Raw genomic sequence first — 27,228 nt, 5'->3', positions numbered from 1 at the left:
GCCATTCAAGTAACGATCTGAAGTTGACTGATACACATGTTGCAGTTTGTCATGTGTCGATAAGTGGTGTTTTGTTTTGTTTGTGTGTGTGTGCGTGTGTGTGTGTGTGTGTGTGTGTGTGTGTGTGTGTGTGTGTGTATGTGTGTGCGCGCACGCGTTAGTAACCATTTGATTTGATGCAAACCAACTGCTGGCGTTGTTTAGACTGTTTGGTAAATTTTGTTGGATATGATTGACGGAGTGATTGGAAGTCCATGAGGTTGTACCATCGGTATGTATTTCGACTTCCGAAGCTGGTAAACACAGAGGCAGATCATTTATATAAAGTGAAAATAGCACCGGGCCCGAAATCGATCCCTGTAGAACGCCGTATGTCAACGTAATATATAAGTGAGTCAGATAATACTCCCGAAATAGCCCAAGTCTGAGTTCGATGACCTCAAGTTTGGTTGGCTGGCGTGGTATTTAGCAATCTTAAATAGCAAGATTTCGTGACTTATTAGGTTAAAAGCTTTGTTAAGATCCAGAAATACCGAAATGACATGCAGAAGTATACTCAAGAGAACCGCTTTTAATTATCACTCCACAGCCGCTAAGCGTGCCAACTTGCAGTTTCCTGTATGCAAACCAGCCCACTACAAATACGAACCACAACCAGAGTTAGCTTGGCTGTGGACAACATTACAATTCAATGACTTGCAAGAGACTCGCAAGTCTACTCTATCGAAACCACTTACCGGTAAATCCCAGAGGCAGAGATTGCCAAAATCAATAACAAAAAAAGGACCCTTCAACAGCAGCGAACCGCCTAGGAAACACACCAGATCTAAGGGTGGTAAACATTGATGTTGAAAAACAATCAATCGCAGCTGCAGATTAAACTTCATCTGGAAACAGAACAGGTAGACCTCATCGCTCAAAGAGGACTAACACTAACCGTCCAAAAGTCTTGATCGACATTGGAAGTGACGACATCGAGTGACAAACGACAAAGTTCATTATTAGAAACTATTTATGAAGGTAAATAGTGAAGAATTTAGAATTTAACAATAGCTTGTCAGATATAGTTAGCATTCATATTTGTAGATAGGTATTGAAAACCTTTTTTCGGTAGTATTTATCATTAAAGTTTAAATTTTAAACCGGTCAAGTCGCCCATGAATCATGTCGCCCGAAGTCATCTCGCCAGAAACCTGAGTCATGTTGCCCGAAATTTTAGTCATGTCGCCCGAAAAAAGTCAAGTCGCCCGAAGAAACAAATACCTGTACATTCCCAATGGCGAAGGTCTTCTGGCCCTCAAACATCTTTTTGATCAACATACTGTTAAAGAACCTAAATCTGAAACATTAGTTTGCTTAGCTGAACTAGTGCTCACACTCAATTGCTTTTCATTCACTTCATTCGGGGACGACTTTTTCAAACAAACCTATGGCGCAGCCATGGGTACCAAAATGGGACCCAGCTACGCCAAACTTTTAGTAGGTTTAGTCGTACACAGATTTTTTAGCCAATATAATGGCCCCAAACCTGAACCCTACGGTCGCTACATTGACGACTGTATCGGCGCTACCTCCTCTACCAGAGAGGAGCTAACTCAATTCATAACCGCAGTCAATTCCTTTCACCCGGCTCTAAAAAATACCTGGCAAATTTCCGACGATTCTTTATCCTTTTTAGACATCAAAGTTTCAATTGAAGGCAACGGTCTATGCACTTGTGTGTATTACAAACCCACAGACTCGCACAGTTACTTGTTGTATTCATCTTCGCATCCATCTCACATTGAGAATTCCATTCCCTTTTCTCAGTTTCTAAGATCTGAGGTCTTTCCTTACATTTAGGTAGCTCGGAAAGCCGCAAAACTCTTGAACAAAAGTTCATCCTTCAAATCGGCACTCTTGATTCCATAGGTATCAATGAACGCTTTTTATTCTACTAATTTGTTTGTGTATTTCTCGTCGTCATGTTCCCACCGATAGCGTAGCTCCACTTTCTCCATATAAACCCACACACAACCCACAATTCCTCCATTCGCTCTGACCAAGGGCTAACGCTCGAAACGTCAGCTTTTTAACTCGTTACGGTGGCCAATTTACTATTTCAACCTGCGTGATATAACCAAATTGCCTTGTTGCCCCCACCGACGTAGCACCACAGTTTTTTTAGAAACTTTCACCCTTTATTCACCTGAAAGATCAGACTTACAGTCTGTAAATAGGCAAGAAAGTTGAGAAATCTTCATTCCTAAAGCGCTCCTTGTCTCCGACAACACCATGAAGATTCAAATAGCCTTGTTCGTTCCTTACAACAAAGGGAAGCGTTGCTCTTTTCTAACAACAAAATGAAGTGTTGTTCGGTTAGTTTCGTACTCACGGACTTTTCGTACCCTTAAAAACTTTATCTTAGTTTTTAACAATACCATGATGAATTCGACGACATTAATCGATCCTATTATAAGAATTGAAATACGTTTGAGTAACGATTCCAACGCTTCGAGATGACTCCCTAATGGTTCGAGATGACTCCCTAATGGTTCGAGATGACTCCCTAATGGTTCGAGATGACTCCCTAATGGTTCGAGATGACTCTCGGGTGACTTGACTGTAAACCTTTATGAAGAGCACTAAGTAGAAAACTAGACTGTCAAAGACCGCATGTGGCTACTCGTATAGCACAATTTTTACAGCATTAAAAAAAAAAAAAAAAAAAAATAGAGGTTGTATAATGACGCAAAAACGAAGTGTTGTAGAAAATTTTGTTTCACAAGCAAAATAGAAAACCTGCCGCCTACCACACATTTATGAGTACTCCGTCCTACAAGAGAAAGATGATGAAGAATATACTGTCTCATTGGCATTCAACCAATAATTAAATGATAACAAATAATAATTACATTAGCAATAATAATAGCACATAGTAATATAGTATTGATTTATAGGGGCTAGCTCGAAAGCCTCATGGTTCCCCAATCTTCTGGGCTCCAATGATTACCTATGCTTCTTTCAATTTCGCCTGTTAATTGCAAAAATCTTCCTTATTTTATAGCGTTTCCGTTTTTTGAGACTTGTTTCATACTAAAAGGTATACCGCCGCCTGGTTAGCTCAATTGGGAGAGCGCCGGACTGCTGTGCGGGAGGTCGAGAGCTCAATACCGGCCGGACCAACACTTAGGGTCTTAAAATTAACTGAGAAGAATATGCTTCCTTTCTTTAACATCAAGAAATGGTTAGATATTCTAGTCTTCTCGGATAGGGACGAATAAATGGAGGTCCCGTCTCCTGCAGGGTTGGGGCACGAGATTACTGTGTGATGGATGTCCTCCCTGGGGTGGGTTGGGTGGGTAGTTACAGGGCCGTTCTGAAAACCACTTCTGTGAGAACGCACCCTGTCTAAAGATTATTATCTATTCCCCTTCTCAAGATATTCCGCCATTCCACCGATCCTCCATTCCATCATTCTGCAGAATAACTCAAAATATCGTATTTCGTAGCCTGCTCCATTCGCAAATTTAGCCGCTCTTTTCAGCACAAGTCGCTGATGCAAATAGGAAAATGCTTTTAGCGCAAATTGCGCAAGCCTTGGTCTATTTGGTCTACAGTAGTCCCAGCTTGGTAATCAATGCTTTCCCAGAATCCTTTGCGCTAGTGGCAGGTGAGGTTCGTATTTCGTACTTAACCTTCGTCTCTTGTCCTCAAATCCGTAGGATTCTTCAAAAATGATTTTACGACGGAAGGAGAACTTGTAAACCAGGTAAGAGTTTCCTTGATCTAGCTACTGAGGTTATTAAAGTGCAAAAAATGAATTCGTGTGTCGAGGGAAACCTTTGGGAAGAAGCCACTGCCGAATGAATCTTCTGTTTTATTTTAAGTTTTTGACCTTCTTCATACATACACACATACAAACATACATACGTACATACATACATACATACATACATACATACATACATACATACATACATACATTTTATTTGTTAGATTCGTATATAAAGGGCTTCGTTTTCCCATAGTTAGCTCGAGAGCTATTCTAGGTGGGTCGCATGTTAGAAGCAAGACTATTGCATAAGCATTCACAGAGTACTTAAACCTAATAAATAGGACAAAGTTTTTCATGTGTGCGTTAAATCTTTCCCTTGAGTCGTAAACTGTTCAAATATTTTCCTTCCTTCACACACATGTCACAATTATAATGATCACACATGAAAACCAGATGTTAAAACTTTTTTATGAGGTTGTTTTGAACTTTGGAGCTATGTCTTCACGATTCTTCGTTTTCAATCACGTGATCAAAATTGGAGGAATCACTTCCGGCGGCCATGTTGGAAGATATACAAAGCTTTCATAATGGCGGACGTGACTAGTTCTTCTCACATTGATATTGTATTTGACGACTATTGGTTAACTTTAGATGATATTACGAAGGCTCGCTATCGTTACAAAGCTCTACTGTATGGTTTTGATCCATATAAGTTGAAAAAGAGCGTTTTTCAGAAGATTTAAGCTTGCTTCCCGCCGTTCAGTACCCGGATATCGTGAACTATTTTGGTGGTTCAAACGTCTTGGACAACCATGTTACAAATGAAATCCTACAAAGCCATGGAGCTTACAACTTTTTCGTCTCGGGGTGGGTAAACACTCTTAATATCAAGAAAACAGGAGGAAAAGTCGAGTCAAGTTTACGACAGTATTACTATAATTTGAGCTTTGGCAAACAAATATTCCAGCTTATGTTGTTTAACTTGAAATAATATACTTCTGTTCTGCATTTGGAGTAAGAGGATAAAATCTTTAGAAGATCTATTGTAGGTCAAGTGTACAGTTTAAAGATGTTTTATATACAAACCTAGGTTTTAATGCTGCCACCAAATACCCATTTTTTGTTTCCAATTAGAAAAAGTAATAAGTCAATTCCTTCTCATGCAGGTTAATAGCAAATGCTTAGCTTTGCATTTGTATCAATGATAGCATCATATATTTTTTCTTAAACCATGCATTCATTGAGAATCAATTGTAAAATTCAACAGTTTATTGTACAGTAGTGACATAAGTTTTCACATTTTAGCCTTTGGTGATATTCTTGCATACTTAATGAGTGATGAAGCTTAACCCATTAGTGCTAGAATGGTTTTCATTCCCATTTCAGTAGATCTCTAAATGCTCTATGAAAATGAAAACTTTTTGCAATGAGGTGTATTCATAAGATTGCTATGCACAACTGAACAATAATTTACAGCTCTAATTGAATGGTACCACCGACTCAGATAGATTTGTCAAGGCCCAGGATACTCTAGCAATCTGGTCAATGGGGGATAATGATTCTCCGGACTTTGCTTTCACCAGGTCGATGGGTAGAGTGCTTTGCAGAATAATATATTTCCTCCGCATAATCCACCTATCGAATATTCTATGAGCAGTTGGTACAGAAATGTTGAACCTGTAGGCTGAGTCTTGTAAAGGCAAGTTCAACTTTGTCCGCGTCAATGTCAACAAAAATTCGTAGAATTGTTGTAAGGCATTTCGCTTTGTCAAAATAACATGTTTACAAACAAGGTTGGAAACATGCGTGAGATTTTTTGCAAAGAAAACAATAGAAACTGGGAATTGGGTTGACTTCAAACAAAAACAGTTGTTGCTATTTCTGTGCATGTCAATTTCACTCACGCTGTTTTCACGCTCGCGCTTAGTTGTTGTCACACGGTCCCATGATAGTTCTTAATGTATCTTTTAGCTGTGTCTGGATTATTTTGACTTGAAAGATGTTCGAAAGTCGGTTGATTTAAGTCGCTGGACATCGAGTTCGATTCTACGAGAGTAAACTCTGATTCGGCAGTGGTGGAAGATGAATCTTTGGAAGGTCAGTCGACGTCGAGGCTTCGGAGGCACGGCGCGCAGCTTTTGAAGGTTTATTTTACATGTTCTGGGCTCTTGTTTTAGCTCGTTTTTCTCGATGAAAGCCTTTTGTTGGGTCTTTGATGCTGGAATGGCTCATGTTTACAGTCAGAGCCCAATCTACATTTGTTGTATCTTCCAGTGCGGATGGCTGTCCTAAGGTAATATTTGCAAATGTTGTGAAGCTATATAGTACCACAAAACTGAGCAAAAAATTTCATACTTTAGATATGTTTTACCTGACGCGAAATGAGCACTGCAAACACGAGTTCCATCAATCTTTTTTTCGGTGAGATCTTTGCTGTCTCCTTTGATATTTTTGATCCACTGTTGTCTTCGCTCCGCGGAAAGTTTACTAGTTTGCTCTCCCTGATGAGTTATTATTTTGGGCATTCTGAGGAAACTACACTCTTTGTCTCGAGTATTATGATACCCACAATTAAAAACAGCACAAAGAGTTGGCGTAATGAAGAAAATCACCAGTTTTAGCTTCACGACTGACTACACGTGCAGCCGAGCATACGCTTTCGCGTGTTTGTATATCTTCCAACATGGCCGACTTCCGGTTTTTTAACCCTGACCTCAGAGGAAGTGACGTCAAGTGAAAACGAAGAATTGGAGTTAAAATTCCCACACTGATTGTTATGCAATCTATTGTGGTTTCCATGAGCATTCTAAGAATCATTTCGACTCTGTTACAGGACGAACTTCACAGGCCCTTTCTACAGATCTGAGTTACAAAGTGCAAGATCATTCAACTAGGGCTAACCATTCAAAAAGGAAATGTATCTTCAACTTCTAACAGGTATTTATCATTCACATCTAAGTATTTAAGAAATGAATTACTTCATGAAGTAACCTTACTTTTGGTGATTTTTGCAGCTATTTTTTGGTTTAAGATGAATTATTCAGTTATTACTATGTAGCTGACAGTACTAGCAGGCAAGATGAAGCCAATCCTGTGTTCTTATTGGCTTCTGGACCAGGCAAGATAAGTCCATCTTGCCTGCTTGGGATTGCCTGTATTGATCCTGTGCAAGAAGAAAAGTGGGTGGAGCAGACTAACAAAGTTGATGAAGTTGTAAAGAGCAGAAGAAGAAAGTCAAGACAAAGAAAAAATGAAAGGACCCTCTTTGGTTTATTGTGTCACAGACATAGTTTCTTGCTGGGGTCTTGAAATGAAAAAATCATTTTGATTCTTCGAAATGAGATATATTTTTGCAATATAGTAAATCCTTTATTAACCAAGCTTGGTGGTCAAGATTTGCAGGATATTAGCCTAGTTCATACTCTAAGTTTTTATGGACCAAGTGGAAGTCCAGGTCCCTAAAAATGTCGAAAAAGGAATTCAGCCAAAATCCAGCCACCTTGACTTCACTTTTGGTCAATAACTCATATCTTGCTGACTCACAAAAACTGTTATGTCATCAAGGCTATTTAAGGTTGAAGCTGCAGGAGTTATGCTGTGAACACATTATATGCTAGTCTTTGATTCACTGTGAAACTTGAAAAGTTCAAAAAGTGTTTCCCTGTAGATTTTAAGTCATCTTGACTCCCAAGTGTTTATTTCTAGGAAGCATAAAAAAATCATCAATGAAAATGAAATTCCTCAGAAAATTTGCAGCATATAGGATACAGATTGGAGTTTCTGTCAGTCATTACCATAAGTAGCTTTCGTTCTAGAATGTTACATGATTTTTTATTTCTTAAAAGGGCTCCTGTTACTGGAGGTTGGATTTGTAGGTAAGATACCAGTACTATCATTTGAGTAATAATGACAAAATCTTTAAAAAAATGTTGTTAACATTTACATTATCATGTACAGTTCTTTAATGTGATGGTTGATGATGGGGAAGCCTGAATCAACTATAACTGCTAGAAACTGGGAGTTATTCATTGTAATCCTTTGAATGTATTTATCTGGAGTTTGGCTACTCTTGGTCCTCATTTTTGGGGGTATAGTTTTGTGAGGGGAAAAGGTTTCAATAAATGTTTGAACTCACCAGAAAAAATTGATCATGTTGAGTAATTGTCTACCATTGGTGCGAGTAGTCCTAAAAAGGACTTTGTCAGTGATAGTGACTGTTATTTTGAAATGCAAAGAGAAGCCATCATCAGAGTCTTGGCTTTTGTCGAAATACATAAATGGCATTTTCACAACATTAAGAAATCATTCTGTCCTGAAAGAATACTGCAGTATTTTCAGTTTCTGAATGACCCTGTGACCCTGAAATGTGGTGACCACAGAGTGTGACCTTGAATTGATACAGAACATATGAATAAAGGCTGATAGTTTCTAAAGAAACTGTTTAGCGCTGCGTCGGTGGGGATAACAAAATAACTTGAATATATCAACAAAGTTGAAATGGTAAATTGGCCACCGTTGCGGTTATAAAAGCTGATATTTTGAGTGTTAGCCCTTCGTCATTCGCTCCGATGAAGGGCTAACGCTCGAAACGTCAGCTTTTGTAACCGTAACGGTGGCCAATTTACCATTTCAACTTTGTTGATATATTCAAATTATTTTAATACAGAGCATAGTTGAAACCAAAATTGTATCAACCAACCCTGAGGGGAGGCAGATGTATGTTCAGTGCATTCTCTCCTATTATTTCATTGTTTACGTGGTTGCATGTATCATTCTGCAATACACAGGGTATGGTTTCAGGTTCTTGAGTCCTTGATACAGTGTATAGTTTTGTATGTAGCCTCTTTAACAGGTTGTCTGTGTTAATTGGAATATTCCAAAAGGATATGAGCACCTTTGTTAAAAATCTAATCATTAGTATCCTGTTTGAATTTGGTAGACCTGGCTTGATGGTGCCAATAACCTTCCCATGAGTAAACCCTTCCTCTTGTGGATAGCATTACTAACTCTCCATGCTATCTTCTGATTTTATAGCTTCAAATTGTAACAAGGGGTCTCATACAGGTTCCTTTGGAACAGTGTCTTCACCATCATATTCAACAAGTTCAACTTACGCTAACAACCTGTACTGTACTTATGATATCCGAGTTGGAAGTGGTTCTGGAATCAAACTGTCATGGTTGTCATTTGACATTGAGGGGGAAATGCCAAACTGTAATGATGATTATGTGGAGATTTTTATTGGATGCAGAAGAAGTTCCATTGGCAGGTACTGCTCTGGAAATGGATACAAGCCATTTGATGTTTATTCAAGTGACAACTGCCTGCGCTTAAGGTTCAAGTCCAATAGCTCTGGTGCTGGCAAAGGATTTCAAGCAAGTTACAAATCAGTTTCTCTTGGTATTGTTGCTATATTTATTGATTAAGAATAATAATACAATAAATAATAGAGTATGGGATGGGTAAAGAAAATTATAAGGTATTTGAAGAGGAGTGTGTCTCTAAAACTTTTGCTACAGTGTGCTGGTTTGCGTGAAGAATGTTTAGAAGAGATCTAAACCTTTTAACTCCTATGAGTCACCATTAGATGGAATTTCAATACACTATGAAGCAGATAGATAGTAAGAATAAAGAAAACATCAATTAGGGGATTATTAGTTGATCCAATACTGAATTCACCAAACTAACATCATAAGAATTATATGGCAGGCATTAAGAAGAATTAGGTATGAGATCTTGGGATTAACTTGAGTTGATAAGAGGAAGAGAAAGAGCAGCTGACAAAATCAACCAGTCATAATGTAATTTATTACATCCATTTTGAAATCACTGGTGGTCCCTGTAATCTGATTGGCTTTAATTGGTACGATTTATTCCCAAATCGCACCATTTTTTGCTCTAAATCGCATCATTTTTTGCTCTAAATCGCATCATTTTACACTTGACTGAGTTTTTGACACAATGTCAAAGTCTTTCTGTTTTGCATACAAAATAAGATGTAAACACGTTTCCGGTTCCACTTTTTATTTAAAAACCGGCTCAGCACTGCATCAGTAAAATATTTGAATTGAACAAGTCCCGTATTTGGGCGATTTCAAAATGGATGTAATAAAGTGGTAATTGAACCTCATGTCGTGCAATTTTGGTCTGAAATCATACGTGTGATTTCAAATTGAACTCGCGCTGTGCGCTCGTTCGATTTTGAAATCACGCGTATGATTTCAGCCCAAATTGCACTCCACTCAGTTCAATTAACATTATAAATTAAATAGTCCTTTTTACAGTTGTGGGCTTGGTGGCCAAGCCTTTGAACAGGAGTGAGGCTTAGGGTGACCTTGTTATGATAGAGATGTGGCTACTTTTCAAATGCAAATTACTTTGTTATCATGCTAACTAGATACAGGTCTCTATCACAACAGGGTCACCCTTAGCCTCACTCCTGTTCAAAGGCTTGGCCACCAAGCCCACAACTGTAAAAGGGACTATTAGCATCTTGCCTCCTTTTTGGCTTTCCAGGTAGATCTGAAGTCATTTTAATGAGTAATAGGTTTTGATATTCTGCAGCCACAACTTTCTTGAATGACCTCTATCATCCTGGGAAATGAAAAAATGGAAGAAGAATGTGAATGATTGAGATAAAGGCAAACAAAATTAAGAAATTGTAATGTTTGGCTCTTAATGGGGATCCTTCTATTTTCTAGATTCAAAGTGCTGTCACACTTTACCTTTATACACTACAGCTATATTTTAACATAAGGAAACTCCTATTAGGAAGAAAATATACTCTTCCATTTCACTTTATCAAACATTTTAAGTAAAGAAAGGATATCATAAAAGTTTTTAAAATACTGTGTAAAAACTGGTGTATAACCTGCACTTGTTGATAAGCCACACTCAGGTTTGGCAACTCAAATTTGGAAAGATAAGTCATTTAAAAGGTGATTGAAACAAATCACAAGTGGAGATCCTAGAAAGTTGCTTTATATTGGTCCTTTTATCAAACTTATACGCACATAAGGCAACCAACATTGAAAACAGACAACACTTTGAATCCTTATCAGAAAGATGTACAGCTTATATGCTGGTGGTATAATGGTGCATGATTTGAACTCACTGAACTCACAATAAAAATTTTAGTTCTACACAATTTGCTGAATAAAGTATATTCCATAATTTCAAGCATTAATTTTGCAAACAGCATCTACTATATATATGGAGTACCATTTTGTACTTTCTATCTTTTTTAAAACATAACATTAATTACCTAACAGGCTGTATTTGTTTGAGTCCACAGGAAGTTCAAGTGGTGTAGGAGGTATGTGGTCAAAGTTATAGATCCTCAGGGCTGTGGTCTAGCAGTGCTCGGTGGTCCCTGGTGCTTAACTTTTGCTCTTGGGAGACTCAGGAATCTTAGTTTTTTCATCTTAAGAAACATATGCTGGGCACCCTGGATTTCACAGTTTCAGAGCACTAGGCTCCCTTCAATTTTTCTTTGAGCACAGCCTTGATCCTTGATGAGTCATGTTTATTAAAAAAAAAATGGTCATGAAGGGTGTAATTCAAGAATATTTTTTGTTTATTCCAATGGAATCATTCCCTCATGAAACCAAATATTTAAACAGCTGTTTGTGAAACTGAGCTGCCTGTGCTTTGACAAACAGCTTTCTTTTAAATTAGAGCTTCCCTAAAAAATAGCAAGGACTTGTTGTCGTCCTTGTTTTTTAGTGCTGTGTATTCATTTGGGAGAATAATTTGTAACTTTTTACCCTTATTATATCTTTAAAAAGGGTCAACATGTTTTTCGACAAAGACTCTTTCTTCAACCTCTGGAGTTATAAGCTCTCCAAATTGGCCTAGAGATTATCCCTCTCTTAAAGACTGCTACTGGAAGATTGAGGTTGGAAGGAACAGAGGCATTAAAATTGCTTTTATGGACTTCGAATTAAAATATGATTTTGGATGTGATGATGACAAGGTCAAAGTAAAAGGTAACAGAAGTTCTTAATGTTATTTATTAGTAGTATAATTTGTACCACACAGGTGAATAATACTTTGTGGGATGCGCTGATTGGCTGGTATGGAGGTGAGCAGTCAGCGGTCAGCATGAGAATCAGATGTGCTTTTGTCTGCTCTCTCCAAATTTTCCTGTTTTTGATGGTTTTATGCTCTGGAAACTTGTTACACCTCAAGAAATGTTTAACTAAGGCGAGTTGCTTGTCTCTGTGAGCTAATGGAAAGTGCTTGGCTCCTTGTGAGGTCTCCAACTTGTGCTACGCTCTTGTAAAGGATTTTGGTTTGTGCAGCCATCTTGGTTTTAAGCTTGTTTCCAAGTGTAAGAAACACTTCCTCTCTCGCAGAATTAACTCTCACTGCAATTCAACTGCTTCTTTTCAACTGGATAATGTAGTACTTTGTGGAGATGTTCATCCTAATCCAGTTTCTACTGGAAGAAAGCCTCCCACATGGAAACATCAATGTGTGATCTGCTCCAAACCAGTCCGCTCAAACCAAAAGGGAATTCTCTGTGTTGGATGCTGTAATCAGCATCATACCAAGTGCATCGGCATGAACAACAGAACTGCATGATGCTAAGTTCTTTTGAAAATTCTTGGTATTTTATGAATTGCTCGTTTCCTTTCAACGTCATAGATTCATTTTTTGAGGAAGCGACTGAACAAATTACAGAAGTCAATTTTCAGGCATTGCCCTCATCAGACAGAGTTAATGCCAAATGTAATTAAGTATGCATGCTTTCCTACTTACAGATTCTTTCAATATTGTTGCCATGACAGAGACTTGGCAACATAACTCTAATAACTATCTGGATTGTGAGCTCCAACTTAAGGGATACACTGTGTACTGGAAGGATAGAAGCAACCAGCAAGGTGGACGAGTTCTCATAGCTGCAAGAGACACACTTGAAAATTGAAGCTTAGATGATTGCTCTTGAAATTTATCCTAACCTTACCACATATGTTCTCTAATGTATTTTCTACAAACCACCTGGTACAGATGAGTCATTTCTTGAATGTTTTAGGGACTTCCTAGTGAAGTACTCAAGAACTGGCCTAGTTAATCTTGTAGTAACTAGTGATTTCAATTTTCCAAACATTGATTGGAACCTCAGTTGCTCTTTAAACTCTCATCCTGGATCTGAAGATGTTTGCAACATTTTGATGATTTCTTTTTTATTCAGAAGAATATGCATATAACCTGTGACTCAAGGAATCCTGGCTCTCTTGGAAATATTCTGGATCTTGTTCTTACGAATAATGACCTCCTAGTTGAAGAGATAGTTGTGAGACCTGATGCTTCTGATTTAGACTATCATCCCCTTACCTTTAAGTTACATGCCAAGACGAGAAAGCCAGATAATGCTCAGCCGAGGGTCCATATTTATTAAAAGGCTGATTTTCAAGGTCTGAAAAATTCATTACAGTCTATGCCATGGGATCCAGTAACCTCTGAAGCCTGTATAAATACAAGTCTGGAAAAGTTTCAAGATATTGTACTTTCTGCCATTATACTGCAGATAACACTCAAACAGCACTCCAGACCTCCCTGGATTAATAATGAAGTTATGAAACTTGTTCGAAAGAAGAAGAGGCTTTGGAAATATTCTAAGTCCAGTGGTTCTCAAGATTTGTTCATGATGTTGAAGGAACTTAAAAAGAAAACAGAGACTTATTATTTGCAGTTACTCTCAATACCTACAATCCCTGTTGGAGAAGATTCTAGATAATTTTAAACATTTTTGGCCTTCTACTTCATGAAGTCAAAAGCCAGGAGAATCCCAGAGACTGTCATCTATGGTAACATGTATTCAACTGAACTGACTTCCGAAGTGGAACTTTTAGCAATTTTTTTCAATCCACTTATTCAAATCTTCATTAGATGTGAATTTGTCATCTCCAGATGTTGTAAATCCTTACTTACTATTGAATGTTACAACTTCAGCTTCAGAAGTGCAAGTAAATCTCCTGACATGGGTAGTCTACCAACCCAAATTCTCCGAACTTGTGCAAAAGAACTTTCAGTACCCTTGACTCGTCAGTTCAATTCATCACTGAAGTCTGGTGTAATGCCTACCTTATGGAAATCTGCTAACATCACCCCTGTTAGTAAAGGTGATAACAGGGAACTTGTTGATAACTATAGATCTATTTCCCTGCTGCCCATTTCTGCTAAGTGTTTGGAGCGTATTATGCATAATGCTATCTATTCACATGTTTCACCCCACTTAAGCGAATGGCAGCATGGTTTTGTCAAAGGAAGGTTATGCAAGACTGACTGGTCCTTACCCACCATCAGTGGGCCATGGCTCTGGATGACAATCATCAAGTAGATGTGGCCTTTCTGGACTTCTCTAAAGCCTTTGATAGGGTTAGTTACCCAGTTTTACTGCAAAAGCTTTGTGGCTTTGGAATCTCTGGCTCTATCTTACAATGATGTGAAAGCTATTTAACTTAATGACAACAAAGAGTGGTCTTGGATGGTGTCTCGTCATCTTGGTCAGGAGTTTCTTCTGGCAGTCCACAAGGCTCTCTTTCAGGTCCACTGTTCTTTGTTATATTCATAAATGATCTCCCAGAGTCTGTACATCCTGGAAATACCATCACCTTCCATGCAGATGACTGTAAAACTTCAAGGGTCATTAACTCTGCTTCAGATCAAAACTTGTTTCAGGAGGATATGGATAACCTTCACGAATGGGGCGTATGCAATTTTGTGGATTTTAACTAAAAGAAATGCAAAATAGTGAGAATTACTAAGAAGAAACAGCCTTTTATCTCAATTTCTTCTCAGACAACTCAGCTTTGGAGGAAGTCAAGAAACTCTAAGATTCACGGATAACAACTGCATGATCAGCACTTGTATTGGAATTTGCACATTGACAAGGTAGTAGCCAAAGCAAACAGGATGCTAGGATTAATTAAATGAACCTGCAGAGATTTTGATCGTCACAAGACTCTGAGAGCTCTCTGCTGTGCTCTTGTATGATCCAATTTAGAATACTGCTCACTCATATGGTCCCCTTACACCAAAAGGGCATTGGAAAGTTGGAGAAAGTTCTGTGTGGTATAAACTAAAACAATTATTCGCCTACAGGTTGGTAAATATCCACCATGGCTCAATAAATATCCACCACTATTCACCTCCACTTTGTGCAATAATTGTTAATTGTTAGAATGGAGCCCATTTGAACATATTTTTCTGTCTTTTCACCTGTTGACTTCTATTTTACTCTGTTTCTTGTACATCAATTTATTACAAGGTAACATTTATCATTGTAGATATCTACGGAACCTATTGGACCTGTTTCTCACAACTTTTGTCCTGTTTTGTAGGAGGAGATGACAGTGATTCATACGATCAATCCAAAACCATCAGAGACTCTGCGTGTGGTGAAAAGTTACCCTTTGACTTTACTTCATCAAAAGAGAGAATTTGGATTAGGTTTAAATCTGACAGTTTTAAAAGTGGGCGGGGGTTTGTTGCTGGCTACGTAATGTATAAATCAAGTAAGTCTTTTGTGACCTGTTTGCAAGGGAGCCAAATTTATATATTGTAATGTACAATATACTCTATATACTGGGTGACTGTTTGACACCCTTAATAATATCAAGTAAAGTAAGCTGTCTGAGCTGTTGAACTTTACAATAACTTATTTGTTTCCTTTATGGCCTGCATCACAGGCATTTTTATCCTTTTAGCTTAGTGGGAGTCAGGCAAGGGTCGCAACTATTAATTCTTGTGTATCAGTTCCCCCTTTGTTGATCAAAAACACTAACCTTCTGCATGCATTTTAATTACATTATTCTGTGTTTGAAAATTGTTATTATCCAATACCACTGTCAATAACGAAGGGACTTACAATCAACTAAAGGACAAAAAGAAAGTTCACTGATATTCCTTAATGCTTGAGTCACATGCGTGGATTTTTCGGCCGTAGTGTAGTTACGTCATTCTACCGGCAGTAGCCATAAGATTTTCATAGTTGTTTTCAGAAATTGTTAGGACTTACACAGTAATAAAGGGAATTAGTTAAAAGATCTTGGGTAATTCTCAGAGGTCATGGAGGAACATGGAGAGGAAACTCTTGTAATTACACTGAAAAAGTTGACAGTTATGGTGGTTCATTTTCCTCTGAATATTTACGTATGATGGACGATCCTCGCAGTAGATAGCGCTATTTAGGCAATAGCGAAAATCAGACCTGAAAATTTTTTTCAGGTCTGATTTTCGCTATTGCCTAAATAGCGCTATCTACTGCGAGGATCGTCCATCATATGTATCTAATACCGCAGTTCAAAAATATATGAACTTCATATATTCATTGTATCTCCTCTGAATATTGTTGGGGTCAATTTCTAGCCAATCTTTCAACAAAAATTTGAAGTGAAGGGAATATTAGCATAAAGTAATTCAACCTTTTTCTTACCTTTTTTTGTTTAGATTTAGTGCTTTTCTACATGCAGGAGTGCATTTCAATTGGAATGGACAAATTAGAATTTGAGAATCTGGGTTGCCTAAGTTTGGTCAAACTATTAACTTATTTTAAATTATGCAGAAGTCATTTAAGTTCATTTCTTAAAAGCAAGAAACCAAACCAACCTGTGCAAGGGACATGTACACACTCACGTACAATCTACAGCAACGGTACATGCTCTTACATACATACATGCATACATATATTGTGGGAGGAAAAAGACAAGTAAACTACAAGTTCATCCCTACAAGCCTGTTTCGTGGTCGCCCACTCATCAGGGGATTTAACGAGAATAACCTTTACCATTGCTTATATACAATATAATTTGCATGATCTAACTAGTCTAATTTATGTAGCGCGAAATTGACAGTTTAGTTGTTGCGTTGGAGGGCTTTGCTTCTGTGGCGGCATGAAGACACGAGTTCATTACGTTTGTTTAGTGTTGATAGTTCGGGCCGGCAGATGATTAGGAATTTTTCTTTGAGGCAGAGGCTACATCTTTTAGTTGAGCTGTTATACGGTGAGTGCGATGAGAGAATGCGCCAGGAAATAAAGTGATCGATGTTGTTGTCTTTGAGGGTCCAGATGTGCTTGCTGAGTTCGGTAGAGTTTCTGTGTTTAGCGTGGCGGAATGATGCGGTGTGGTTTCTGTATCTTGTTTTGAAGTCATTCTCTGTGAGTCCGATGTACGTTTCTGTCGTGTTGTTGTCTACCAATCCTCCGTTACACGCAAAGACAACAACACGACAGAAACATACATCGGACTCACAGAGAATGACTTCTGTCGTGTTGTTGTCTACCAAGCCTCCGTTACACGCAAAGACAACAACACGACAGAAACATACATCGGACTCACAGAGAATGACTTCAAAACAAGATACAGAAACCACACCGCATCATTCCGCCACGCTAAACACAGAAACTCTACCGAACTCAGCAAGCACATCTGGACCCTCAAAGACAACAACATCGATCCCTTTATTTCCTGGCGCATTCTCTCATCGCACTCACCGTATAACAGCTCAACTAAAAGATGTAGCCTCTGCCTCAAAGAAAAATTCCTAATCATCTGCCGGCCCGAACTATCAACACTAAACAAACGTAATGAACTCGTGTCTTCATGCCGCCACAGAAGCAAAGCCCTCCTACGCAACAACTAAACTGTCAATTTCGCGCTGCATAAATTAGACTAGTTAGATCATGCAAATTATATTGTATATAAGCAATGGTAAAGGTTATTCTCGTTAAATCCCCTGATGAGTGGGCGACCACGAAACAGGCTTGTAGGGATGAACTTGTAGTTTACTTGTCTTTTTCCTCCCACAATATATACTTCGCTCTACTTCTATGTATTGAGCACTGTTCTACGAAAATCAAGTCACACTTTACATGCATACATACATAGGTTAATTGACCACTCCCCATAGGGGCTTTTCAGGGCCAACACTCACCCATCCCACCCAGGGGAGGACATCCACCACACAGTAATCTCGTGCATGGGAAATTAACGTCTCCTACCGTTAACTCTGCCAGGAGATGGGGCCTACAGTTTATTCGTCCTTATCCGAGAAGACTAGAATATCTATCCATTTCTTGATTATAGAAAGGTAGCAAATTGTCCTCACTTTTTTTAAGACCATGAGCGTTTGGTCTGGCCGGGGCTCGAACCCTCGACCTCCCACACAACACAATCTGGCGTTCTAACCAATTGAGATAACCGGGAGGTGGTTAGCTCAATTGGTTAAGTTTATTTGAGATGAACAATAGAATTTCACCATACTTAAGTAAATTAATTTTTTTCATTCTATCCCATCAGGTGATGACAGCAGCTCCCTTGGTGGTGTTGTGGTTGGCATCCTGGTTCCACTGGTTTTTGTGTTTTTTTGTGCTGGTTGTATTTACTATAGATGTGTACGTCAAAGGAGACTGGCAAGGGCACAACAACACACAGCTGTGGCTTATGTTGCCGCCCCACCACAGCAAGTGACCATAAATCACCCTCCCCCAGCACCTCAGCCAGGCTATGGACCCCCGCCTCCTCAAACAGGACACTATCCTCCTCCACAGCCTGGCTATGCACCTCCACCACAGCCAGGTTATGCACCACCACCCTACAGTCAAGTGATGGGGGCATCCTACCTACAACAAGGTAAGTTGGTGGAACTGTGCTTTTAATGTGAAGGGTTATTGTCAAAGGAAACTCAAGGTTTTTATTAAGTCTCTGGTACTTGGAAAAAGAAAAATTTCAAGTCACACAATCCCTGCCCCTCCCAAAATAATTTCAAATACTGGGAAGGAGGAAGGTGAAGGTCATTCATTGCATATACTGTACCAGTTCAAAAGTAAAGGCAGTGGCTTTGCCAATCACTATGCATGGCGATACAAGCAGCAACTTCACTTAGGGAAGTACAAACCTTGTTACAAGTAAACTGAACGTTCACCCGGCTATTTTGGCTTCTTCCTTCAGTAAATGAAATATATATGTGAAAATGGAGGCATGGATGTGAAATCATTCAAGAGGTGCTAGGACGCGCAGAGCATTGCTTTGTGCTGAGTATATGACACTTGCAAAGAGAACCACAGATAGCCTGGCACTGTGAAACATCTTGGATATACTTAAATGTACGATTTGAAGTCTGTTTAAATTTGTTTTCAGACAAATCTGGATCTTATCCTGTTGCACCACCTGGAGGAGCACCACCCTTTTCCTCGGGACAACCGTATCCTCCTGGTCCTACTGCACCATACCCGCCTGGACAACCAGCTGGAGCACCACCGTACCCCATCGCACAACCAGATGGAGTGCCTCCTTTCCCAGCATTTCAGCCAGCACCTGGAGGTGTGGCACCTTACCCATCAGCACCTCCTCCTGCAGGAACGCCACCTTATCCTCAACAGTAATTGCCTGTCAATTACACGAATCCTTCTCATTTTAAAAGGGAATCTAACATTTTGGGTCAGAGAACGTTGGATTGGCCAACAAATATCTCTTACTCTTTTAAAAGACTGAAATGACCTGGTCGTTCTTAAATTGCAATGTTGGTGAAACTAGTCTACCAGTGCAGCCAATTCAGATGACTTCCAAGGACAATTTTTAGCTAAAGGAAAGATCACAATAGTCAGTGATTATTTATTATAGAATTTCGTTAACTTTATTAATCTGTTGATCTTGGATTTATAAGAGACGGTGGCTGTAACGATATTGGTTAAGGCCATGATAGAGAATGAGATGATGACCAAAAATCCTGATTGAGGTATCAATAATTATCAGATATTGATATAACAATTTAGAACTAAACCTGAAAAGGTATTGTTTAACACAGTTAAGTATAGTGAGCGCTCTCCTTAAGCGGGTATTACGGCATTGGTAACAAGGATTCTTATTCAGCTGAATGTCAAAGGGTGGATCTCTTGATGTTCTTGTTATTTTTGTCTTCTAAGACCATAAGGGAGTTGCGTCACAGTTTGTGGATCTTCTGAAATTTATTTTAAATTTTAGAACTTTCTCAATTGCAGTCCATGTTAATCCTCCTTGTTTCTCTGCGGTTTGTCTTTCTCATGAATTTAAATTTTTTAGTATCCACTCAATTTAAATGGAATTTTGGACACGAAAAAATACGAATCAAAATTTTCCAATCTTAATCATTAATATTGTCATTCACCATATGAATACAAAGATGTGAATCCCTGTCAAGTTTTTTTTCTTTTTTTTTCATGAGAACTCTTTCGTATTTGTTTGTACCAAGTTCAATAACAGTAAAAACCACTGACGCCTCTTATGAGAAAGTGTCAAACAACCTGCAGTAGTACTATTTACAATGGCAACGTTAACAAGTAGGCGGCGTTTTCCGAAAATCATTCCTTATCGTATGGCTTTGTTAAGCTATATTTATTATTCTATTTAAGTACTGTATATAAGGAGTGTGTAACACTCGAATATAATGGCTCAGTGCTTAATATTACAGAGAAATTTCTGGAGTTCTTTTTCGCATTTCAGGAGAAAGCGTGTCACATTGAGTGCTGAATAAAGTTAATCGTATTAAGATATTTAGAAATTTGGTTTTATTTAATGAGTCGATAGTGTAACTTGGCCTCTGTAGAGAGTTTCTAGAGCTGACGTTTCAAACGTTAGCCCTTGGTCTGAGCGAATGATGGTGGCCAATTTATGTCATTAACTCAGTTGATGAAACCAAATTGTCTGGTTATACCCCTTCCTCACGCTCCATCGACGTAGCACCGCAGTTTCTTTAGAGATTTACCTCTCTACTGATTAGTTTCGAGCCATCCCAAAAATGATAGTTTCTCGCAAGAGGAGTGTTCTCGAAACTTCTGTAGTTAGAGCAAATAGCTCGGAAAACGATGTTGCAATTTTGCAATAGTGTCAGATCTTCCGGGGATCAACTTGTTGGTTGCCAAAGGATAGACTTCATTGGCCGGAAGATGTATATGTGATTTTCATATGTGATTCTTCTAGTTTATGAAGACCTCCTTAATGGCAAATATCTCACACTTTTGTGAAGTTTCCCCTCGATAGACCCCCCGGAATGCCAACCACCCGTCTAATCGTGGAATTTAAGATGCAAGGCTCGAAGTGGTCCTTAGGTAGATTTGAGTAAGCATTTTGTTCGAATCTTTCGCACGCAAGCGGATATGATACTTCGTAAAACCCCCTCAGAACTTGGCAGGAACACTGCACAGCTCGAAAACTTTATCTTAGTACTCCTCGGTTATCCTTCTCGGCCCAGCCTTCATGTTAGCGGTCACCCACGGGGGAGACGGGGTGACTGCTAAATACAGGTTCCACAGAATAGGGATTAAACGTGAAAAAAACAACGGTATTTTATGCCAAAAAAAGATCCCTTAATGTAGGATTTATTTAAAAAAAAAAAAACGCCCTCAAAAATGCATTGACGCTACGTTTTAAACAAAGATCATCCACAAGAAGGTGGCGCAATGTACTATAGCAGAATTACTGTACGCGGTAAACCACTATTTACCAGTCGGACCACTGAGTCATTAACTAGCAATGCGAGGAGGTTTATGAGCTCAAAGTGAAAACATTGATTCCGAGAGATAACACGAGATGAACTTAGTGCACATCTATAAGGGAAAACCATTCCTTCAAATTATCTCTTAAGCTAACAGAGTGTAAACAGGGCCGTAGCTAGCATGAGGCAAGACGAGGCAGTTGCCTCGTCTTAATTTTGGCCTTTCTTCATTTTTTTCTTAAAGATTGACTTTTCTGAAGAAAAATGCCACGGAAAATTCTTAAAAGAGCATTTCTAAACCTCTAGCTTTCAAAGTTTTCTGGGGGCATGCCCCCAGACCCCTCTTGCGGTTCGCGCCTTCCGCGCTCGAAACTTGCCTGGTCTTGTCCTGAAATCTGTCTACAGCCCTGGGCTTTCAAATGTTTTTCGCCGTCCTTACGGTACAAGAATGGATCAGTCTGCCGCGAACTGTAGTCGAAGCCATTAGTTTTAACAAGGTTAAGAAAGGACTTAAACTTCTTTTTTAACTTAGTCTCCTAGCTAGCTATTTCAATAAACATTTTCGGACTTACCTGTAAATGGGTATTTTAAATTTTGATCCTTTTCTTCCAGGTGAAACGTCATAGGGCCAATCTTTATTTTTCCTTTTCATGATGTATTTCATGCTGTTTTAATTATTGTATCGTCAATATAACATAAGTTATTTACTGTTGTGTTAAGTGTGAGATAAGTGTTTTAAAATTTGTGATTATTCAAATGTCGTATTCATAGTCATGGCACCAGAAATGAGACACGACATTTACTTACCGACCCCTAAATTAAGTTTAGATATTCAGAATGAATAGGCTTTGTGTTAGAAAAAGTCTCATGTTGTCCTTTTCCTTGCTTTTTCTCCTGTTACAGATTTCCATGAACGTTTGTCTACTATTTTGTGAGACATCGGTTGTTTCCTTTGTTTCGCTTAGCAATTTTGCGCGGGAAATTGGCGCGCGGGCGCCCGAGATTGATCCTTCACGCATGCCCTACACTTAACCGCTGTGTTCTCTTGCTGCCAAACGCTTAGCTGACAAAAGCTGACCAACGATCTGACTATCACGACGCCGACGACCACGCAAGCCGTACGCCTTGAACTGGTGAGATTCCGTTATTTATGTTCAGAGCCGAATTCCATCGTCTTCTTCTGGCTTGAGGAGGATAGATTTAAGAATGATGCATTTCAATTTCGCGTTGATAAATATTTAGTGTATCACGCCTGTGGTGAATCGATTGTTAGGGAATTTTAAAAGCTAACGTTCTGAGTCCCAAATTTATACATTTCAGTTGAGCTGCCTTTCGCTAAGTTAGCATCTTTATACCGTATTTGCCTATTATTTTATCGTCTAAACGAGATATTTCGAAATTCGAAATGTTGGCATGTTGAACTCTATGATTTTTTTTTATGTAAGATTGCTATAACACAAGTAAGACCGGAATGAATGAACCTTTATTTAAGTGTCAAAAATTCTAGCACAGGACAGTACCAATTGGGGACACTAGCAATGACAATGACAATAACTTTATTTATACTTGGATTTAAGATAGCAAATAAATGCTAATATCTCCAAGTTAAATTATCTAAATTTAAAATATTTAAAATTAATCTAATGACTAACTATCTAAATACTATCTATATATAAAATACAAAATATAATTCTGAAGCAAAGGATTTTAAAATATAATTTCTAAACAAGATAAAAACTAAGTAAAATTTATTCTACAGGTCGAATTTCAATGTAGAAATTTCGGATTTAAATTGACTTAAAACAAAACAAAGCTAGTTAAAATAAAGTAAAGTTGTCATAGTTAAAGACGTAAGTTGTCATAGTTAAGACTCCTGTAGGTGTGCTTTATTCTTTGCAGATTGCCATATGTTGCGGTCTTTCCTTACACTTAGGTAGCACGGAAAGCCGTAAAACTCTTGAACAAAAGCTCATCTTTCAAACCGGCAGTCTAAATCCCACAGGGATCAACGAACGCTTTTCATTCCACTAATTTATTCGTGTTTTTCTCGTTGCCATGTTCCCACCAATAACGTAGCTCCATTTTCTGCCTTTAAAAGCACACACAACCCACAATTCCTCTATTCGCTCCAATGAAGGGCTAATGCTCGAAACATCAGCTTTTGTAATCGTTACAGTGGCCAAGTTACCATTTCAACTTTGTTGATATATTCAAATTATTTCGTTACCTCCACCGACGCAGCCCCAAACAGTTTCTTTAGAAACTATCAGCCTTTAGAGCAAAATAAAGGACTCTTTTTATTGACCTCGGCTAACAACTCTTGTTTTACTTGGTAATTAGAAGTAATTTTATTTAGCAATAATTTCCTTAAAATCTTCTACAATACAAAATATTAACAGCGTAAAAAGCGATCCAAAATAACTCACTTTCGGCTCACATCTACTCCTTTTTTTTTGTCAAAGCGTCTGGAAAACTATAAATAACGGAGTCAAATCTGAACAGATTCTAAGTCTAATAATCTGATAAGTTAAAGCATATCTAAAACTATACAGAAAGGTGAATGGCAAATCTAGAACCCTATATACACAGGGGTTTCATTAAGGGCCAGGCACTGGGCAAATTGATCGTTTGTGAGGACGGTTTTGCCCACCTGATTTGACGGTCTGGAGGAAAGTTGATCTTATAAAGAAGTTTAGTTCAAAGAGTTTTTCCCGCCTGTGAAAACCAGTTACCCTCCTGCAGAAAACATTAATGAAGCCCCTGTATACAAGGCTGCTAAAAATCATTAAACAATGTCGATGGCTCCCTCGGCAGCTGTGATTTCAATGTCACAATTATTGTAGTCTTGGTAATTTGGTTATTTCAACTTAGTTGAAATTGTAAATTGGCCATCATAGAGTTCAAAGCTGATGTTTTGTGCATTAGCCCTTTGTCAGAGCGATCTAGTTGATTTTGACACAACAGCTGCAAGTTCAGAAGACATATCACTCATAGTACTCACATTAGTGAGTGATATGGCATATTTCAAGGATCTGAATTTTTGGGATTTAGAATTAAGACTTTTTGTGTACCCTCACGATCACTTCAGTGGTGAATTGCCCACAGAGAGCCTGGGACATCCCACTTTGAATATGGTTTCTGGCAGAAAAATGTGATTGCTTCCCATTGCTATTGCATGGTAGGGTTATGTGAAGGGTGGTCTCATGTTGGGGCAGAGCTTTTTGCTGTGGAGGCTGGTGTTAGAATTAGAGATTCTACCACATGCACTCAAAGAAATCCCCCATTACCTGTAAGTGAGATGGATTTTACCTCTGCCTGAAGGAAGCATGAATTGATGGTGGAGGAACGGGTTACTCCTATGGCTACTAGATCTAACCCTGGGATTCAAACAACCAGGACACCCACCCCAACCCCAGAAGAGCAGAAAACTATTAGAAGTATTTCTGGCTGTACAGTAGAACCAGCAGTCTTGTCCCTTGTCACACCTTTAAATGAGCTTGTAAAGAAATTGATAATTTACCCAAGCACTTGCCCAATAGCTTTGTTTTTTTCAGAGAAGAGTGTTTGCAGTTAGACTACATAGGGTTGTTGCAGCAGTGTCAACAAATATTTCTTGCGATTGTGCCTGATGAGTGTCAAGCAATAGAAGATTCAACCAGAAAGCAGTCACAAAATAAATTTGGTACCAAATGGCAGGCAAGCAGGTCATATTACTGCTTCCAATCGAAAAACTGCTTGCAAAACAAATATGACTAAGCCTGCTAAGTCTTAGTCAAGTCCATATGCTACCCTGAAGCCCATAATTTTACAACTGCAGCCACACTGTGGGGTTGTGAAAACAACACTAGTGCTCGCAAAGCTTACCAGATAGATATGAATCAATTCCATGAGTCTTTGACAATTTCTGACTGTGGTCTCAATATTAATTCTAGGTGGCCACACTTAGGAGCTTCCCCTGATGAGATTATTGACTGCAAATTCTGTGGGATGGTTGTGTGTGAAATGAAATGTCTATATGCGCACAAGGATTCCACAATTGCTGAGGCTGCTGGCCAAAACAACTGTTTAAAGAAAGATAAGTTTGTTAAAGTTCATCTTGACAAATGTCATGCCAACTACCAAGTTAAGGCTCAGATTTTTATCTGTGGGGTTGAATATTGTGATTTTGTGGTGTGAACAATAATTGATCTCTGTGCAGAAATTCTCCCTGACCAAGAGTTTTGGGAAGATGCACTCTGTTTCCTCTGATTTCTTCAGTGAGTACATTTTGCTTGAAATTGTGGGGGAGGTAATATACATGCCCAGGCTGTGAAGCTCTAACCATTACATCTTCATCAACATCATCTGGTTGTGAAGAAGAAGAAGGGCTGTGGTGCTATTGTCAACAAGATTTGGAGGGCAGCACATTAATTGGCTGTGACAATGATTTGTTTAAGATAAAATGGTATCATATGTCATGTTTGAAGTTGAAAGGAGAGCCTTTAAGAGACTGGATCTGTCAAATTTCTTTTAGAAAAAATTAACTGAGCAACCACCAAAATGTTACTTTGAGGGTGCTCCTTTCTTTGTCAAAATGCTAACCGAACTTTATGGTTGTTAGTCATATAGGTATCTATTAATGACCAGCATCTGTGACACAAACTAAATGTTGCTTGTCAGTGGTGTACCTTAAAGCTGTGTTTTTGTCAACTTGAGAATTACCGAAGTTCTTTACTGACAAATTATGGCTAGCCTTAACTACATCTCTAAGGCCCTTAGATGAAAAATTGTGCATAAAGTACCTGGGATCAAACTGGTTGTAAGTTCACCTCAATCAAGTGGTACAATGGACTCTGATAAATTGGTGAGTGCATAGCACACTACGGCAGCTTTCATGTCAATAAGAGCCAGTGACTCACCTAGTTTTACCTTTACCAACAAAACGATACCGGCTTCCGCAAAGTATGTGCGTGGTTATCCCCAACTTTGTGTTGTTATTATCAATATTTAGAAAATACAGCATCAATCCCACAAGTATCGGTAATTAGCTGAATCTCAAACTAAACTATAATTATGTGTATGCACCAAGATGCGAAAAAAAATAAAAAAAGAAACATACGGCCTTGAAACCTTAAACAATAATTACTTTTCAATTGCTTGCTTGTTCATACATGTAAAACAACCAAACACAACACAGACTTGTGGCATGATAAGAGGGAAAACTAAAACTGTGAAATGATAATGGCTTCTGCAATTTTAAAAGCACGTGGTGGTGTAGTATCCAACGAAAAAAATTTACCGTTCACACAAAATATATTACAATCCAAACTACAGCACAAGTCTTAAAATAACAGTATTGTACAGCTATAATAGTATTGTCAGCTATTCAGAATGCATAATGTTGACAAGTATGTGCATAACACCTTCAACCTACACTTCAGACAGCTATGTTACACGGATTGTTGTGCATGGTTATCCCCCAACATGGCTAACCCCGGTTTTTTAATTTATGCCAACATCACATGCAAACAAAGAATAGGACTTTTGAATTTCTTTTTTCACCAGCAGGGTCACAATAAGATGAGAAAATTAAACGGTTATTTCCATAGGATCTTGAAGAAATGGGCGGATTGATTCAGGAATGAAGCATATTTAGAGTTAGTTATTTTTGCACATTGCATTGTCAAGTGACAAGTCTTTAATCTTTGATCTTTTGATTTTTATCAGCATACTTCTAAAACAGTAAATACTATACCAGAAGTTGCAATAAAATAAATGAGGTAATGAATTGATGTGTCTCTCTGAGGAATGAAAATATTACAATGCAATAAAAGATGTGAACATAATTTCGATATAATAAGATATATAGGAGGTAAATTTCTACTTGTAAATCATTCTAAGTCCTTAAGGTTCTAGAATATAAAAGAATAAACATTTGGTGAGAGAGTTCAAGCAGTACAGATGGGACTGGCAACAAATTTTCCTCTTTGGTCTTGGAAATAAAAAAACAGATA

At 38.5% G+C, this 27,228-nt stretch overlaps 1 protein-coding gene and 2 long non-coding RNA genes across 5 annotated transcripts; 2 read left to right on the top strand and 1 right to left on the bottom strand.

Annotated features, from left to right (window-relative positions):
• The first annotated feature begins 3,627 nt into the window (after positions 1 to 3,627).
• On the top strand, positions 3,628 to 20,294 carry LOC111322296 (bone morphogenetic protein 1). Of its 3 annotated transcripts, XM_088733000.1 has the most exons (9): positions 3,628 to 3,751; positions 6,591 to 6,694; positions 7,603 to 7,632; positions 8,792 to 9,157; positions 11,052 to 11,072; positions 11,545 to 11,745; positions 15,106 to 15,279; positions 18,064 to 18,396; positions 18,904 to 20,294. In XM_088733000.1, the coding sequence occupies exons 2-9, from the start codon at positions 6,673 to 6,675 to the stop codon at positions 19,146 to 19,148; spliced, it is 1,392 nt and encodes a 463-aa protein (XP_088589126.1). In that variant the 5' UTR covers positions 3,628 to 3,751; positions 6,591 to 6,672; the 3' UTR covers positions 19,149 to 20,294. The 3 variants fall into 3 exon arrangements, with proteins under 3 accessions (XP_088589126.1, XP_088589128.1, XP_088589127.1); XM_088733001.1 differs by lacking the exon at positions 3,628 to 3,751 and having other exon boundaries at positions 6,595 to 6,694; positions 6,772 to 7,632; XM_088733002.1 differs by lacking the exons at positions 6,591 to 6,694; positions 7,603 to 7,632 and having other exon boundaries at positions 3,670 to 3,751.
• On the bottom strand, positions 4,362 to 6,499 carry LOC148723593 (uncharacterized). Its single transcript, XR_015991629.1, has 2 exons — positions 6,129 to 6,499; positions 4,362 to 6,045 (listed from the first exon to the last, which is right to left on the bottom strand). It is a non-coding gene; the product is annotated as an uncharacterized LOC148723593 (long non-coding RNA).
• Positions 20,295 to 22,251: 1,957 nt separating the features above from the next.
• LOC148723592 (uncharacterized) lies at positions 22,252 to 27,002 on the top strand. Its single transcript, XR_015991628.1, has 2 exons — positions 22,252 to 22,368; positions 25,168 to 27,002. It is a non-coding gene; the product is annotated as an uncharacterized LOC148723592 (long non-coding RNA).
• Positions 27,003 to 27,228: the final 226 nt, after the last annotated feature.

The sequence above is a fragment of the Stylophora pistillata genome, chromosome 9, assembly GCF_964205215.1.
Source record: "Stylophora pistillata chromosome 9, jaStyPist1.2, whole genome shotgun sequence".
Classification (NCBI taxonomy): Eukaryota; Metazoa; Cnidaria; class Anthozoa; order Scleractinia; family Pocilloporidae; genus Stylophora; species Stylophora pistillata.
The sequence above is the reverse complement of the archived record's forward strand: the minus strand, read 5'-3'. Positions and strand labels throughout refer to the sequence as shown.

What these genes read in the sequence shown, in the direction of transcription:
- LOC111322296 (XM_088733000.1), top strand. Translation starts at nt 6,673, where the DNA reads ATGTATCTTCAACTTCTAACAG. An exon ending in ACTGGAGGTTGGATTTGTAG is followed by an intron (nt 7,633 to 8,791) that starts GTAAGATACCAG and finishes CTGATTTTATAG; the next exon opens with CTTCAAATTGTAACAAGGGG. An exon ending in GGCATCCTACCTACAACAAG is followed by an intron (nt 18,397 to 18,903) that starts GTAAGTTGGTGG and finishes ATTTGTTTTCAG; the next exon opens with ACAAATCTGGATCTTATCCT.